The 18,021-nt window shown below is 55.8% G+C and overlaps 4 protein-coding genes across 4 annotated transcripts; all 4 read right to left on the bottom strand.

Moving 5' to 3' along the window:
* Positions 1-309: 309 nt before the first annotated feature.
* LOC143358835 (uncharacterized) lies at positions 310-1,299 on the bottom strand. Its single transcript, XM_076796310.1, has one exon. The coding sequence runs from the start codon at positions 1,297-1,299 to the stop codon at positions 310-312; it is 990 nt and encodes a 329-aa protein (XP_076652425.1).
* Positions 1,300-1,406: 107 nt separating this feature from the next.
* LOC143358834 (uncharacterized) lies at positions 1,407-5,638 on the bottom strand. Its single transcript, XM_076796309.1, has 2 exons — positions 3,117-5,638; positions 1,407-3,069 (listed from the first exon to the last, which is right to left on the bottom strand). Exons 1-2 carry the CDS (start codon positions 5,636-5,638, stop codon positions 1,407-1,409), a joined length of 4,185 nt encoding a protein of 1,394 aa, XP_076652424.1.
* Positions 5,639-7,817: 2,179 nt separating this feature from the next.
* LOC143358833 (uncharacterized) lies at positions 7,818-8,309 on the bottom strand. The gene has a single exon (XM_076796307.1). It carries the CDS (start codon positions 8,307-8,309, stop codon positions 7,818-7,820), a length of 492 nt encoding a protein of 163 aa, XP_076652422.1.
* A 6-nt stretch (positions 8,310-8,315) lies between these two features.
* On the bottom strand, positions 8,316-12,469 carry LOC143358832 (uncharacterized). Its single transcript, XM_076796306.1, has 2 exons — positions 11,879-12,469; positions 8,316-11,792 (listed from the first exon to the last, which is right to left on the bottom strand). The coding sequence occupies exons 1-2, from the start codon at positions 12,467-12,469 to the stop codon at positions 8,316-8,318; spliced, it is 4,068 nt and encodes a 1,355-aa protein (XP_076652421.1).
* Positions 12,470-18,021: the final 5,552 nt, after the last annotated feature.

Raw genomic sequence — 18,021 nt, 5'->3', positions numbered from 1 at the left:
ATGTAGTCGTAATACTAACGTCTCGACAGGACACGCCCGAAATCAACAACGAGAGTAAGGATGTGTGAATAGCTGTAAGAGAGAGTGATGAGAATGTATATGTATGTGGATATAAAGTGTGAATGTATATGTAGATCAAGAAACTAAGTATGAAACATAAACAGGGCGCGTTGCTCTGTCGAGAACGTTTGCGAGTGTACCGGGTGATTACTGAATTATTTCTTAAGCGGACTACTGAAGCGATGATTTTGCCGCAACATTCCGCCCACCTTGCCAATCTTGTAAAGAATGGCAATAAGTCAGAACTGACTAATTGCTAGTGATCGTTGAATTTCTGGAGTGACCCTCGTCGGTTGATATTGGCAGCAGGACCAGCTTCACAATCGGTCGTTTATAAACCGAATGTTGGGTTTTAACGGTAGCAACCCGAACAAGATTGTCCTGACCGGGGTGGACGTCAATGATTCTTCCTGGAGCCCATTTCGACGGTGGATATCGTTCGTCAGCAACAAGTACGAGAGATCCTATGTTAAAGGCGTTAGATCTCCGTTGCCACTTGGACATTGCCTGGAGGTGTTGAAGATACTCGGCGCTCCAACGTTTCCAGAATCGTTCCAACATCTGACGAATTAGTTGCCAGCGTGATAGTCGAGAGGTTGGTAGATCAATGATCGCAGGCTCAGGTGTGGTGGTTAGTGCCGTACCAATGAGGAAATGACCCGGGGTAAGAGCTGATGGATTCGTTGGGTCATCTGAGAGCGGGCAAAGAGGGCGCGAATTGAGGATGGCCTCGACCTGTGAGAGCAGCGTTGAGAATTCTTCGTAGGTATGGCCAGTGTCTCCTATGACTCGTTTGAGGTGGAACTTTACTGATTTAACAGCAGCTTCCCACTTGCCTCCGAAGTGTGGTGATGATGGTGGGTTGAACTTCCAGCGAGTTCCATCATTCGCTAGAGTGTTGGCGATGGCTGCTGTTTCGTTGGAAGAAGCTTGAAACAGTTTTCGCAGTTCCTTGTCAGCCCCGATGAAATTGGTGCCACAGTCGCTGCTAAGCGTCGCACAGATGCCTCGTCGACTTGTAAAACGCTTATAAGCGGCGATGAAGCCGTCGGTGGAATAGTCGGTGGCTATCTCCAAGTGAACAGCTGAAGTTGAGAAACAAACGAAGAGGACGATATAGCCCTTGTACGTCTTCGCGCCTCGTCCGCGAAACGTTCGAAGAGTTAGAGGGCCAGCGTAATCGACTCCTGCGTGAAGGAATGGACGAGATGGACTCGCTCGAGACTGGGGCAGCTGCATGAGTTGTTGTCCAAGAGTCGCTCGCTGTCGTACACACTTCACACAACGATGGATGAATGCGCAAACTGGAATACGACCGCCGACAATCCAATATCTTCTTCGCAGTGTTACGAGTGTAAGTTGTGTTCCTCCATGAAACGTGCGACGATGAGCGCTGTGAGCGCAGATTCTCGTGGTAAAATGAGAGGATGTTTCTCGTCATGATCGAGAAGAGAGTTTTGGAGCCGTCCTCCAACGCGTAGTAGATCCGATCCATCGAGAAATGGGGCGAGACGAAGCAAGAAGCTTGACCGTGAGATGGGCTTGCCTTGCCGGAGTTGATCAATTTCAACCTTGAAGAACGCTGACTGAGTGATTTTCACCCAAAACAAGCGTGCGTGATCGAGTTCTTCGGGAGTGAGCGCTGAGGATTGATCTGCGGCGCCCTTATTGCGTCGAAATTTCTCGATGGCACGAAAGCACCATGCTGTGATGCGTATAAGAGTTCGAAGACTCGAGAACCGGTCCACGAGATCCCAGACAGCTGGAAGTCTGTGTTGATTCGCTATTGTGACGGGAACTTTGCGAATTTCGAGGGCAGTATCTGGATCCAGCGACGGGGTGGAGCGCGGCCAAAGAGTTGAGTGCTTTGAGAGCCACGCGGGACCATTCCACCACAGTGTGTGCTCTTTCAGTTCGGTTGGAGACAGCCCACGCGATACACAGTCGGCAGGATTGTCCTTCCCTGAGATGTGATGCCACTGACAATTTGAGAGTTCTTGAATTTCGGTTACACGGTTTCGAACGTAATCCCCCCACCGACGGGCGTCACCACGAATATACGCGAGTGCAACTGTGGAATCCGTCCACAGATGAATTGGGATCTTGTCGAGGTCGAGCGTTTTTCGTGTTATCGAGATTTGACGAACTAAGAGGAGCGCGGCCGAAAGTTCGAGTCGAGGAACCGTCACTTTTTTGAGAGGAGCAACTCGGGTTTTTGCAGTGACAAGCGTCACGCGAGCGTCGTTTAGATCTGTAATCACGCGAAGGTAAATCACTGCGCCGAGCGCTGATTGAGAAGCGTCCGAGAATCCGTGCAACTCAACGACGGAAGAGGAAGCGCTGTACCCGAGCCACCGAGGCACTGAAATTGAGGAAATGTCTTGGAGGTCTTTTTCAAATTTGTTCCATTGCGAAACAAGTTCGTCAGGTAATGGCTCATCCCAACCGAGCTTCGCTGACCAAAGTTCCTGAATAAAGATTTTTCCGCGAACAACCACAGGTGCAATCCATCCGAGAGGATCGAACAGCTGAGATACACGTGATAGGACGAGGCGTTTGGTTGGTCGAGACTGTGCAATAGTGGAACACGATGTAAACGTAAATGAGTCTGACTGTGGATGCCAAAGAATTCCGAGCGCCATAAAAAACTGCTCAGTTTCGAGTGACACTGGCAAAGTATGCTCCCGATTCTCGGGAGAAATGCGTGTTAGCAATTCTTTGTCGCTGGCGGTCCACTTCTTCAGGTTGAAACATCCGGAGTTGAGACATTCGTCGATTTGACGAATCTTTTCTTGAGCTTTCGGAATGGTGTCCGCTCCTGATAGCACGTCGTCGACGTAGATTTCGCGTTGGATGATTTCGGTCGCGAGCGGAAAGCGATTCCCTTCATCATTGGCGAGTTGTTGTAGCGTACGGATCGCGAGATATGGAGCACTTGCTAGCCCGTACGTCACGGTGCGAAGTTGATACGAGAGCGGAGTATTTTCGGGATCAGCTCTCCATACGATTCTTTTTGTAGATCCCAATCGTCAGCGTGTATTCGAATTTGGCGGTACATTTTTTCTATGTCTGCCGTGAACACATAGAAATAACGACGCCATCGGGGTATGACGTCGGCGAGGTCAGTCTGAAGTTTTGGCCCAACGTGTTGAAGGTCATTCACTGATATTCCGTAGTTCGTTCGACTTGAGCCATTGAAAACAACGCGGACTTTCGTGGTTGAGCTGGACTCTCGAATGACTGAATGATGAGGAAGATAAAAGGCATTTCGTGGCAGTGAGGTTTCAGTCGGAACGAGAGCCATGTGATTGAGAGCTTCGTACTCATTCATGAACTTTGAGTATGATGATTTGATGGAGGAATCGAGAGCGAAACGGTTCTCCTGACCTATGAGAGCGCGTAATGCCGGAGTATAAGAGTTTCCGAGATCTTCTGGCTTGTGCTTCAAAGGTATGCGTACGATATAGCGTCCGTTCGAGTCGCGAGAATGCGTTTCCTTGAAGAATTGTTCACACTGATCTTCCTCTTCGGAGAGCCCGGTGCGCGGCGCGGGAGTTACTTCTTCCTGTTCCCAGAACCGTTGGACCAAACCATGGAGTTTGAGGTCAATAGAACACTGCAACCCATGTGCAGGGTGCTCACCGACATCTGAGTGCGGCTCAGATGAGACGGAACCAGAGAGAATCCATCCTAGAGTGGTCTTCTGGGCGATAGGGCTGTCGGGACCGCCTTTGCGGAGTCCTTCCTCGAGGATTGCGCTATAGACTTCCGTGCCGAGAATCAAGTCAATTTTCGCCGATGAGGAGAACTCTGGATCTGCTAGCTCAAGGTCTTCTAGATGTGGCCATGGGTTTTTGACAACTCTGCTCGGTGGCATATACGATGTCAGCTTCGAAAGAACATACGCGTGCACCGAGAGCGAAAACACTGGAACTATACGCGAACCGATAGTCAGATTGATGAGTCCCCGAGAGACAGTCGAACGTTGAGCACCAATACCGTTAATCGGGAGAGAAACTCGTTGTCGTGGTAATTGAAGACTCGCAAGAGATTCCGTGATGAACGAGACCTCTGATCCTTGATCTAAAAGGGCTCGAGCTTCGTATGATTTGCCGTAGCATGAGGTCACTTTGACCAGAGCGGTAGCGAGTAGGACTGGTTTGTAGCGTACCGAGACGGAGAGAGCGATATTCGTCGAAGCGGACGTTCCCGCTTGAGTATTTTCGCGACGCGGAGGTACAGACGCGGAAGTTTGATCACCGGCTGTAACGAATGCCGTTGAGTTAGGCTTCTGCAGATTTTGAACGGGGGGACCTTGGTTCTCCGACGAGTTGTTTGACCGATGGATCAGCGTATGATGAGGATTCCCACAAATTTGACACCGTTTACTTGATCGACAGTTGCGGAATTGATGCGGGCCAAGGCAGTTAAAGCAGAGATTTTTTTGTTTAAGAACGTCTTGCCGCTGCTCAGTAGTCTTGCGGTGGTAGGCTGGACACGCCGAAAGATAATGAGCACCACTGCAAAGCGTACACGACGACGTAGATGTTTTGGTTTCTCCATTGGCAGCGCCGTCGCTTGTTAAATTCGCAACAGCTTGATGCGATTTTGCACTCGATAGAGGTTTCCCAGAAGAAGCCGAGCGCGATTTTTGAGTCCCCGTAGCGTGTGCTACAGCTTCGAGAGCATATATGCGACTCCGAAGGCACTTTTCGAGCTCCGCAAACGTCACGGGTTTAGTCACCGCGCCGATTTGTTGCTCCCAGTCTATCAGAGTTTCCGGATCGAGTTTCTTGGTCACCATATACACAATGAGACAATCCCACGAGTCAGTGGGGCACCCGAGGGAATGGAGGGCACCGAGAGCTTCTGTTATTCCTCCAAGAAGAGATTTTAATTGATTTGCCGATTGTTGAGTAACGTGTTGGAGGGAGAATAATGATGAGAGATGTGAGTCGACGAGCACTCGTTTGTTTTCGTATCGGTCGACTAGAACTTGCCACGCACGCACGAAATTGCCATCGATTACGTCAATGTTCACAATGATCTGCAATGCTTCACCTGATAAATTTGTCTTGAGATACTGCAATTTCTCTACATCGGATATCTCATTGTTCTTAATGATCATTGATATGAAGAGATCACGGAAGTGTCGCCACTCGCGATATAATCCGGAAAAACACGGTAGGTATATGCGCAGGAGCTGTCGAGGGCTGGGCGCGTGATTCGCGCACGAGGCCTTCGATTCACTCGAAGATGACTGCCCTGCTTTCATGCTGAGCTCGTTCCGATATGAGAGCATTTCTGACTTGGAATCGACATACTCTTCTTCACATACTTCATAGAAATTTTCGTTGAAATACGAGAGGTCTGCGCGGTCTTCCTTTTCTAGAGATGTGAGCATGTCATGATTATCCTGAAACTTCTTCCAATTGGCGTCCAGGAGTTCGATGCGAGTCTGGACATGCTCAGGAGTGCGCTTCTTGATTTCTAATTTCTTGAGGTTACGTCCAGCGCGACTGATCAGACCGCGGAGTTCGGTTTGTTTTTCAACGATATTGCGCACCGAAACAGACATGATTGATGATAGTCTCTTGTGAAGAACTACACGTCTTTTTGAGCGAGCAAGCCCAGAATTTTACACTGCACGGCGTTCAATTTCGCACACACGCGGACTGAAGTAGAGCGATAGCGACTACGCGGAGAGAGTTAGAGTGAGAGAGAGGCACAGATAACTCTATTCACTACACACGCGCAGTTTACTATGTGATTTCGAGCACGGTTCTCGCACGTTTTCCACAGTATCCGGCTCGAAGGACCAGAAAATGTTAAGGAGAACTCAAAAATACTGTGGAACGCAGAGGAATGAACCGGGGGATCAGAGAAAGAACACGTGCTCGATTTTACGATTGCGAGATTTATTTGAGATTAGATTGTTTCGATGCGAACAGGTTGAATGTAGTCGTAATACTAACTGCTCGACAGGACACGCCCGAAATCAACAACGAGAGTAAGAATGTGTGAATAGCTGTAAGAGAGAGTGATGAGAATGTATATGTATGTGGATATAAAGTGTGAATGTATATGTAGATCAAGAAACTAAGTATGAAACATAAACAGGGCGCGTTGCTCTGTCGAGAACGTTTGCGAGTGTACCGGGTGATTACTGAATTATTTCTTAAGCGGACTACTGAAGCGATGATTTTGCCGCAACACGGTGGAAAGACGTTAACCGTACTAACTCTGATTACCGTATCGCGAATATCCCGAACGAACGTGAGTCGTCGTAGCATACGAGCACTCGCTGATCACACAGGAAAAGTGCCCGAATGACGACACGTACGAGGCGTCGGTCAGACAGCCGACCCTGAGGATCGTCTCCGTCGTCACCATTCAGTGGGTTCGGAGGCTTTCCGGTGTCGGTGGAAAGACGTTAACCGTACTAACTCTGATCACCGCGTCGCGAATACCCGAATGGACGTGAGTCGTCGTAGCATACGAGCACTCGCTGATTACTCAGGAAAAGTGCCCGAGTGACGGCACGTACGAGGCGTCGGTCAGACAGCTGACCCTGAGGATCGTCTCCGTCGTCACCATTCAGTGGGTTCGGAGGCTTTCCGGTGTCGGTGGAAAGACGTTAACCGTACTAACTCTGATCACCGCGTCGCGAAGGCCTGAATGGACGTGAGTCGTCGTAGCATACGAGCACTCGCTGATTATTCAGGAAAAGTGCCCGAGTGACGGCACGTACGAGGCGTCGGTCAGACAGCCGACCCTGAGGATCGTCTCCGTCGTCACCATTCAGTGGGTTCGGAGGCTTTCCGGTGTCGGTGGAAAGACGTTAACCGTACTAACTCTGATCACCGCGTCGCGAATGCCTGAATGGACGTGAGTCGTCGTAGCATACGAGCACTCGCTGATTATTCAGGAAAAGTGCCCGAGTGACGGCACGTACGAGGCGTCGGTCAGACAGCCGACCCTGAGGATCGTCTCCGTCGTCACCATTCAGTGGGTTCGGAGGCTTTCCGGTGTCGGTGGAAAGACGTTAACCGTACTAACTCTGATCACCGCGTCGCGAATGCCTGAATGGACGTGAGTCGTCGTAGCATACGAGCACTCGCTGATTACTCAGGAAAAGTGCCCGAGTGACGGCACGTACGAGGCGTCGGTCAGACAGCCGACACTGAGGATCGTCTCCGTCGTCACCATTCAGTGGGTTCGGAGGTGTTTTAGACTTCTGGGGGATTTCAGTATTGAAATCTTACCGGTCAGTCTAAGGTAAATGCAAAAGCTAACGATCGACGAAACTCTAGGTGATCAGGCGGGATGGGTTTGAATCACGTTAGAACTGTCGGTTGTAGTGTCAATAGACGAACTGATCGATCAGCAGGTCGTGTCGATCCGCCGCGTCCGCCCCCCAACGATAGATCGTTGTCGTTATTTATTTTCGTGTTTCGTGTACATTGTGCATTGATATAAAATTGTACGTTGTAAAACTTGTTATAATGAAATGAGGAGTTATGTACAATGGATGTATGATGAAATAAATCTCTAACATGCCGCCCGCATGGGTTCACGCCGAAATCATCCCGGTGGTAAACGGCGAGGCATCGGTGTTGCATGTCGTTCACGGAGGCGTCGTGGTGGGGGGGCCGTCTGATCTAGTCCGTCGCGGCGTGAATGAAGCGTGGTTAGTTGTAATACGCCGCCCGCCATGACAACAGTGACTAGATCGGTTGTACGCCGTGGAAGCGTGGTTACGACGTTCCGTGTCCATCGGATTCTTCGTGTACGGGCAGTGGGACCACCTTGGTGACGGCCCTACTGAAGGTGCGGGAGCCTGATCGTAGGGTCACCACGCGTACGAGGCCGTCGCTTCCCGGAATAGCCTCCACAACACGGGCTAACGGCCAGCGGGTCGGCGGCGTGAGGTCGTCCTTCACCAGCACGAGCGTGCCGACGCGTATATTCTCCCGTCGATGTTGCCATTTCGTGCGTTGTTGGAGGTTGTTGACGTACTCCCGGCTCCACCTACGCCAAAAGTGATTGTGAAGATTAGTGATTTGACGCCACCGTGAATCGAGGCTGCGTGGGACGTCAGTGATCGGTGCTTCGGGCGGGGCGTGAATGGGTTCCCCCACAAGAAAGTGACCCGGGGTGAGGGGAGCGCAGTCCTGCGGATCCTCGGACAGCGGCGTCAACGGTCTGGAGTTCAGGCACGCCTCGATACGACTCAACAGCGTAGCCATCTCCTCCTAAGTGAGGGTAGCTTCTCCAATGACTCGTTTAATGTGCGATTTCATGCTTTTAACCGCGGCTTCCCACAGGCCTCCCATGTGCGGCGAGTACGGTGGTATGAACGTCCACTCGGTTCCGTTATTTGCTAGTTCCTCGGCCACCGAAGAATAGAACTGCGATGCGGCGTGGAACATTTGCCGCAGAGTGGTGTCCGCGCCCTTGAAGGTCGTTGCATGGTCGCTGTAGAGGTGCTGACAGCGACCGCGTCGGGCAGTGAATCTGTGGAAGGCAGACAAAAACGCGGATGAGGTTAGATCGGTGACGGCATCTAAGTGCACGGCCTTGGTGGCCAGGCACACAAATACGACGATATAACCCTTCTGACTCTTGTGCCCTCTGCCCTTAGCGGTCCTGAGGGGGATCGGTCCGGCGTAGTCGACTCCCGTGTGCAGGAACGGCTTCGACGGCTGCACCCTGGCGGTCGGAAGATTTCCCATTTGTTGAAGGCCGGTAGTCGCTCGCAGCCTTGTGCAGGTGACGCACTCTCGAATGAGGAGCTTCACTCGCGGTCGGCGTCGTGGGATCCAAAACGCTCGCTGGATCCAGGAAATGGTGGCATTCACTCCGCCATGGGGGGTCCTTAGATGGGCGTCTCGGATCACCAGCGTGGACAGATGCGACGTACGGTCCAGAATGGCTGGATGACGGCGTGGTTCCGGCAATCCGGAGTTTAGGAGACGACCGCCTACCCTGAGGATTCCATCGTCGGCGATGAAGGGTGCCAATGCTGTGATGGAAGAAGACGACGGAACAGCCTTTCCGTGCCGAAGGGCGTCGAGCTCGATTTGGAACGTTCTCTGCTGATCAGATCGTACCGCTGCCTGGAGTGCTTCTCGAAGCTCCGATGCTGTGAGTGAACCCCCGGCTCGAGTATTAGCGGCTCTACAGTTGTTGGCGAAGCGGCGCACGTAGGCGGTGGTTCGAATCAGCCGAGACAGGGTCGAGAATCGTTCCGCATAGGCGTCTTCAGGTTCCGGAGCTTGCACAACGACCACGGAGACGTGACGCTCGTCTGGAGTATCCTCTGATGCCGCCGGAGTCGCCGTCGAGGTTGGCCACTCGGAGCTGGGAAGCTGAAGCCAGGGAGGCCCGTTCCACCAGTGGTCAGCTACTCGGAGTTCGCCTGCTGAGATCCCTCGCGTAGCCAAGTCTGCGGGGTTGTCCAGGGTGCTTACGTGCCTCCACGATGCTCCAGGTAGGACAGTCTGTACCTCGGATACGCGGTGAGCGACGAATGGCTTCCATCTCGATGGATGTGAGCGGATCCAGGCCAATGCCACTGTGGAGTCAGTCCAGCAGTACACTGGCGTTCCTCTGAGGTCCAAGGAGGCCAGCAAGCAGGCCAAGAGCCGAGCGAGGAGGACGGCCCCGCAGAGCTCGAGTCGTGGAATGCTCTGCGTTTTGATCGGACTTACGCGAGACTTTGCCAGCAGCAGCGACGTCGTCGTTCCAGAGGGCCTGCGAACTGTGAGGTAGACCGCGGCAGCATACGCGCGTTCCGAGGCATCACAGTAGCCGTGGAGCTCCGACTCGCAACCGTGTGGAGAGAAGTGGGTCCACCTTGGGATTGCGACGTCTCCCAGTTGATCGAGCTCACCCCTGAAGGCTGCCCAGCGGTGATCGAGTGATGGACTAACGGGCTCGTCCCAGGTCACTCCTGCCAGCCAGAGGTCCTGCATCAAAATTTTGGCACAAATTATCACGGGTGCCAGCCATCCCAACGGATCGAATAGGCGAGCTACTTCGGACAGAATCGTCCGTTTCGTCCAGGGGGACGCCGCGGACAAGATTGGCAGCCGGAGCCCTCGCACGGCCAGGGAGTCGTTTCGCGTGTCCCACTGGAGTCCCAGTGCGCCGTGGATATCCTCGTCCTGAATCGTCTTCAGGTCCGAGTCCGTTGAGCCGAGCTCGGGGATCGAGGTGGCCCATTTATCCAACGGAAATCCGGCTGACTCGAGGATGCCGGTCAGCTGACGACGTACTTCCCGCGCCTGCTGGAGGTTGTCCGCGCCGCCGAGGATGTCGTCCACGTAGCAGTTACGACGGAGGACCTGGGCGCCCAAAGGGAATCGACTTTCCTCGTCCGTCGCCAGCTGTTGCAACACCCTGTGCGCTAAGTACGGGGCGGGGGCGGTTCCGTACGTCACCGTGGTCAGCCTGAAATCAGACACGGAGTGAGAGGCGTCATCTCTCCATAGGATGCGGAGCCAATCTTGATCTTCAGGGTGCACCGAGATTTGCCTGAACATCTTGACGATGTCTGTCGAGAAGGCCACCCTGAGGAGGCGCCAGCGAGTGATTATCGCCCAGAGGTCGCTCTGCAGCTCTGGCCCCGCCAGCAGCTCGTCGTTGAGGGAGCGGCCTGTGATTGACGCAGCTGAAGCGTTGAAGACGACGCGGATCTTCTTCTTCCCGGCGGTCATCTTCCAGACCGCATGATGCGGTATATAATACCCCTGGTATCGTTCCTGGAGGGGGGCTCGTGCGACGATCATGTGTCCAAGTCGACGGTACTCCTGCATAAAGGTCACGTAGTGTTCCCTCAACTGCTGGTCCCGTTCTCGTCTTGTCTCAGCGCTGAGGAGTCTCCGGAGTGCGGCCACTCTCGACTTACCCATGGGTGGTCGTCCCTCCCCCCTGAAAGGTAACCTGACAACATACCGTCCCGAATTATCCCGAAACGTCGTGTCGTTGAACAGGTTCTCGCATTTCAGGTCGCCTGGAGACAGCAACTGCGACGATGGCACGTCTTCGATTTCCCAGAACCGTCGGAGATCTGGGAGCGGGTCCTCGCAGCTCACATGGTGGATCCGGGCGGTCCTGGTTGGGGCAGGATTTTCTCCAGCGGGGCCGATCAGTGTCCATCCGAACGGCGTTCGCACGGCGACCGGCGTTCCGGCCGGTCCGACCCTTCTCTCTCGGAATAGGAGTCCGCACACGTCGGCTCCGAGAAGCACATCCACGCGTGCCGGATTGGCGAAGTCCGGATCAGCAAGTGGCAAACCTCGGATGTGTGGCCATTCCTGTTGCACTACGCGCTTCGACGGCGTGGGAGCGGTAAGGGATTTGGTCACCAAAGCCTCCAGATCCACCTGAAACTCTGAGTCGCACGGGGAACACAATCTTACCCGTACCTCCGAGCGAGCAGTCCCGACGTTGGTGCCCTGATACCCTGTTAATAAGACTCGCACCGCCTGTCTCCGCAATCGCAGCGATTGAGCAGCCCACTCGCTCAGGAACGACGACTCCGAGCCTGAGTCCAGCAGCGCTCGCACCAGGAGAGTCCTTCCATCTGGAGCCTCCAACTTGACCCGTGCCGTTGCCAAGAGGATTCCCTGATGCGTCTTCACCGCGTGGATGGCGGCTGTGGCGGAAGTGTCCAAGCGGTTCCTGTCCTTGGCGGCACAGGCGTCATGAAGCGTCGTGTGATGCCGCTGACCGCAAACCCAGCACCGAAATGTGGAGGTGCACTGAGGGAGTCGGTGTCCAGTCGCGAGGCACGAGAGACAGAGACCCTGACTCTCGACGAGAATTCCCGGCGCTTCGTAGCAGACGACTCTTGAAATCGCCTGCACGATCCGAGTGCATGGTTTCCGGTGCAGAGCGGGCACTGACGGCCGCTCTTTCCCTTCGGCTTCGATTCCTCGACCTTGACGGCCATCAGATGGCGGGTGGAGGAGCCGCGACGTCCTGACGAATCATCCGTCCTCAGAGTCTTGGGGACCTCTACGCTCCTCATGGACGTGAAGGAATGAGCGCGGTTCTCCAAGAAGGTCTCCAGAGACTCAAAACGTGGGACGGCAGTGGGATCGTCGAGGGAAACCTCCCACGCGAGCCTGGTTGCGTCGTCTAACTTCTCCGTCATCAGGAAGACGAGCCATTCGTCCCACGCCTCGACGGGTTTTCCAAGGGCCTGGAAGGATTTCTGAGTTTGCCGAAAATCGTCGATGAGACGCTTGAACTCAGCAGGCGACGGTTTGGAGATCGGCGGACAAGAAATCAAGCGCCGCATATGTGTCGCCGAGAGAATCCGCGCGTTGCCGAATCGTTTCTCAAGAGAAGTCCAAGCCCCGTCATAATTGCTCTCCGTCACGGGCGTCATGGCGAGCATCTTGGCGGCATCTCCAGTGAGGCACGACTTGAGGTACTGTAATTTTCGTACCTTCGGAAGGCGGGTTGAATCGTGGACCAGCGCCTTAAACTGATCTCGAAAACTTTCCCATAATAGTAGATCGCCAGAGAACGACGGCAGGATCATCTTCGGCAGCTTCGGTTCGGTGTCCGAGTCCGACGTCGACGGCGATGGATCAACGGCGGGTGCAGGCATCAAAGACGCGATCCAGGAGTCGATGCTCAGCGCCTGTTGATCGTACTCGTTCTCAATGGTGGAGAAGAGGTCAGAAGCACGGTACTCATCCTTTTCGTCGACCATTGAACAAATTCGGCGATGCTGGACGGTGAAGGTCTTCCAGTATTCGTCGAGTCGCGCCCGCCTACGCTGCAGCAACGCGAGCGTGATATTGTCCTTTCCAACTTTGTTCAAGTTGTTAAGAAACCGAGAGATAAGACCTCCCAATTCCCTCTGGTCGGCAAGGAGACCTTTCGAATCGTTCGACATGGTTTATCGAAGCAGATTGTCAGTCCCTTTCAAAACGGAACGTTACGATTAAAACGTAAACAGGCACACAGGACGAAAACGTTGCTCAAGACGGTTACGGAGCTGAGGTCACTAGCACCTGTTTGGGTCGCGCGCGAACCGCGACAACGAACCAACACGCGGCAGAAACGGTCGTTAGCGCGTTCAAACGATAAGAACCGTTGGGGCTCCAACTGAAGCTCCAGTTTGGCGAAAGCTCGTTATTCTCGAAGCGCGATCGGCTACGGGATGCGAATCCGTTATCTTCTCGATGCAGCACCTTCGATCACGCGAAAATCGAGGCGAGATCGATGAACCACGCACGAGAATGGCGAACACTGCACTCCGCGCGCGTTATCGACGTACGTAATGAGTCGATATTGTATAGAAATCCGGCTCGAAGGACCAATGTTTTAGACTTCTGGGGGATTTCAGTATTGAAATCTTACCGGTCAGTCTAAGGTAAATGCAAAAGCTAACGATCGACGAAACTCTAGGTGATCAGGCGGGATGGGTTTGAATCACGTTAGAACTGTCGGTTGTAGTGTCAATAGACGAACTGATCGATCAGCAGGTCGTGTCGATCCGCCGCGTCCGCCCCCCCGCCGCACCCGCGAGGCTCGAGCTGCTCGATCCACCCGTGGCGTTCGCAGGGAGCGAGAGGCGCGGTGCGGGGACAGCAGCGTGCCGAGGCCGATCGATAGATCGTTGTCGTTATTTATTTTCGTGTTTCGTGTACATTGTGCATTGATATAAAATTGTACGTTGTAAAACTTGTTATAATGAAATGAGGAGTTATGTACAATGGATGTATGATGAAATAAATCTCTAACAGGAGGCTTTCCGGTGTCGGTGGAAAGACGTTAACCGCACTGACTCTGTACGAAACGTATCGCGAGTTACGAACCGTATCGCGAATTCCCGCACGAACGTATACGAAGCGAGAAAATCAACTTTCTTTTGTTAAGAATTCGACTCGGGATCGATACAGTTGCCTTCGTCTCGTTGTAGTTATTATTTGATTAATAGCTACGGCCGTTGATTGCCGCCTGTAGGATTTTATGGGCCCCTTTATGGGACACTTCCTCAGTTTGAGGTTAGCACGAGACGAAGGAACGCAGTCGGTTTGACTGTATCGCTCCTGAGTCGGTTTGACTCGCTCGCTGCGTACCGGACAGCCCGAAATTCCAAGACCCGAACAAGTTCGCGCCCAGACGTAGAATGTCGCAGTTTCGTCGCGCATCGACCTCATTCGATCCGTATCGCGTGGGGATCGATGCGCGCGCACGCTAATTAGTGGGGGATCCTGCGATCCTTTATTAAGACAAGGATGACAAGACGACCAGGAACGTCGTGGTGGGGGTCCGCGTCGCTCATGCGACACGCCGCCCGATCGATATGTAATCGATACGGTTACAAGATGTCGTGGGCAGCACGCCGAAAATAGCTTATGTCGAGGCACGGGGACCGTCATCCTTCCCTTCGGTCGGAACTCAATCCGAATCCGGAACATACCGCCTGCCTCGTTTCTTTGGTACGAAATCAATGGGTCGGAAGCAAGCGCTACAAAAAATGAAGAAACGAAACTTAATCTAAATACAATGTGGCGTGGTTGGGACCGCCCGCCGTGACAAGCCACGGCTCTGGAGGAACTGCCGACGTTGAAAGCTTACAAACTAATGATATTTACAATCTTCAACTAACGCGACTGCAAGGTGTGAGCGGAGCCGCGACTGGTAACAAAACAAGCTGCGCAATAGGGCGCTTTCAGATACCCAACGGCGTGCGTAAGGTAACTACTCGCACCAGACCGTCCTGTCCGGGATGACACTCAACCACACGACCGAGCTTTCACTTTGGAGGTGGTAAATTGGGTCGGCGGATAACAACCAGATTACCGCTTTTAAAGTGTAACGAGTCCGTTTCCCGGCGGATCTCGGTACAACTGGTTCCTCGCGGCCGAATTTGGCTCGCCGTGCCAGGGTTCGCAGCGGGATAACGCGAGGGTTACGGCGGGACACGGACGGTCGGGCGCAGGCGGTTAACGACGCGGCTTGGCTACACGTTCATTACTCTCCCGTCTTCGCGGTTCGGAGGTCGGCGCTCGCGACTCAGGTCTCGCGCGCGTGTCGGGTCTCGGCGTGGTCTTGGCCGCACGCAGCGGCGTTTCCGGACCAGGGCAACTTCGGCGGTCGGAGAGCCCGTGCCCCTGGACGGCCGGCGTTACGCCGGTCGCGGGTGGTTCGCTCTCCGAGGGTGTAGGGTGGAGGCGGGGACGTCGGGTAAACGGGAAAGAAAGGTACTTACCCTGGTTCCGGTCCTCGATCGCTCGGCGTTCGGGGCGGCTCTCCAGGTGGTCCGGTACGCAGCGGCGTAGATCGGGGTTCGCGGGTCGCGAGTAATTCGTCACACTCGCGGTCCGTTCTCCGCGGGTTCAATAATACTGTACGAGAATCGGCGGGCGGTTTCCCGGCGTCGGAACAGCGCGAGTTCGGGCGTATCCGTGCGGTTGGTATCGGCGGCTGGAAGATACGGCTCGGAAAAACACGACTGGTCGCTATGACGGCGGAAAACCGAAGAGGCCGTTTTCCGGCTCGTCTCTCTCGTCTTGCTAGGCGAGGGGGTGCGGTGCGGTACGGATCGCGGCCGGCTTTTCCGGTGTCGTCACGCATCTGGCGCGACGGTGTCGCATCATGGCGGGTTCCGGTTCCCGCCAAGATCGGTTCGGCGGTGCGGGGCTCGCGGGGGGCGCTCGCGGGTACCGGCGGATCTCGGTATCCGTCGGTCGCGTTCGGGGGTTCGAGTTCGGGGCGCGTACGGCTAGGAACAGGCCTGGCGCAGCCAATTCTGTTGCACCCCCCCCCCCTTACGTCGCGGCGGCGAACACGAGAGTGAGCCGGTGCTGTCTTTTACTACGGCAGGTCGGGGTTTTACTGACTAAACTTAACCTACGCGACTGTACACTTAGTGCTAACTTAACCTACGTGACTGTACACTTAACTTAACTTAACCTACGCGTTGTACACTTATCACTAACTTAACCTACGGCATGGCGTCCGTTCACCCCCGCCGGGGTGAAGTCGCGGGTGCCCCGTGGGGCCACGTCCTCGCGCACCTTACTCACTGTCGTGGCAGCGTCCTGGCTGGCGACGCGGGCGTGATGGGGCCGGCTCGTCGGGTATTCGGACTGCCGGCGGACGGCGGAAGCACCGCTATAGGCGGCCGTCGCTCCCGAAGACCAAGCGCCAGCGCTCGAACCCGGGCGGTACCAGGACGTATGCCCGTCGCTGGGCCACCAGGCGCAGCGGCACCTCCGCTTGACGGCCCGTCGGCAGCATGAACCACACGCTGGGGTAGGTCGGGGGCGGTCCGTGGAACGGGATGGGGTCCCACCGCTGGGTGCTGCCCTCGGCGTCGCTGATAGGGCGCCCTCCGTTGGGGGGAATCTCCCCACCGTCTGCCCTCGGCGGCCTCAACTGGCGGCGCCACGTGGTCGGCGTCGGGGTCGGCGTCGGGATCGGCCGGGTCCGGGCCGGCTCGGCTGCGGCGGACGTCGTGGTCGGCGGAGCGTCCTCCGTTTGAGTCCCGGTTGTCCTGGTGGCGGGGGTCGGGGCGGCTGCCGTCTGGATCGCTGCCGTCGGTTGACCTCTCGGGGCTGGTACCGGGCGCGGTGTCCGCTCCGGCGGAGGCGGCTCAGTCAGAGCCCAGACCGCTGCGGCGAGGGCGGGCTGCGGCCCGACGGTGTCCGGCTCCACGGGTCTCCCCAGGGCCTCCGGCGGGAGGGGGTCCGACCAGTGGCTGAGGGTGGTGTCCCGGCGTTCGGCGCGTCCCGCTCGGCGTCTCCTCCTCGTCCGGCGGCGGCGGGTTCCCTGGCGGTCCCGCGGCGGTGACTGCGAGGTCGGGGTGCACCAGCCCGGGGAGCTGGGCGGTGTGGTTAGCCGGGGCCAGAGGCGTTGGCCCAGCCAGAAGACCTCCGGCAGAGGCTCGTCGGGCACTGACGCCAGGGATGATAGGGAATCCCATTTCCTGGGAAGTGGTCCGTCTCGTGGTGCCAGGTCCTCGGTGGGCGAGTCGTCGGCCGGGGACGGCAGGTCGTCGCGGCGGCAGCGTCCCTCCGGTGTCGGCGGGTCGGAGCGTAGCTCGGGCTCGCTGAACAGGGCCGCGAGACCCCAGCTGGTGTCCATTTCGGCCGGGTTCCTGGTCGCTGGATCTGTCCCCCCCCCGTCGCAAAAGTGAACGGGGGCGATTAGTTTTCGGGGACGGCCTCGTCGCCTGGGAGCTGGGTTAGCCGCGGGGGCGGGTGCGGGTGGCCGGGGGCTACCCGCGGGGGAAAGTCGGCGCTCGCGCTCGGCGCTTTCCTCCGGGGTGTGGTCTGGGTCGTCGGCGGGGCCGGCGGCGGGCTTGAGGTCCCGGACATGAATATGGCGCAGCCATCGCCTAGCCCGGTCGCGCAGGTCCACGATGACCGGCGACACGACGCGCCCGACGGTGTACGGGCCGCTGAACTTCGGCGCGAGTTTGGCGGCGACGCCTTCTTCTTTACTGGACAGCGTGTGCTCCCTCTTCCAGACGGTGTCCCCCAGGGCAGGCCTCCAATCGCGCCGGCGCAGGTTATAATACTTGGCCTGTCGGTCGAACGCCCGTGCCAAGTGTAGTCGGGCCAGTTCCTGGGCCTCCCGGAGGTTCTTCCACCGCTGCTGCGGCGGTGCGGCGGCTTCTTCCGGGGTTGTCGGTCCTGGTGGCCGGAGTTCCCGTCCCTGGTTGAGGTACGCCGGGCTGTACCCGGTTGCTTCGTGCCACGCAGTGTTGATCGCGAATCTGGCCTCGTCCAGTTTCTCGTCCCAGCGGTTATGTCGGTTGCCGGTGTACTGGGCGAGCATGGTCTTCACGACCTTGTTGGCTCGCTCCAACGGATTACACTGGGGCGCGTACGGCGGGGTCCGGCGGTGTTTGATCCCGGCGGCTTTCAGCAGAGCGGTCACAGGTTCCCCAATGAACTGGCAGCCGTTGTCTGAAATCAAAATCTG

This window comes from Halictus rubicundus, chromosome 11 (assembly GCF_050948215.1).
Source record: "Halictus rubicundus isolate RS-2024b chromosome 11, iyHalRubi1_principal, whole genome shotgun sequence".
NCBI classification, from domain to species: Eukaryota; Metazoa; Arthropoda; class Insecta; order Hymenoptera; family Halictidae; genus Halictus; species Halictus rubicundus.
Note: the sequence above shows the minus strand (reverse complement) of the source record. Positions and strands in the feature narration are given on the sequence as shown.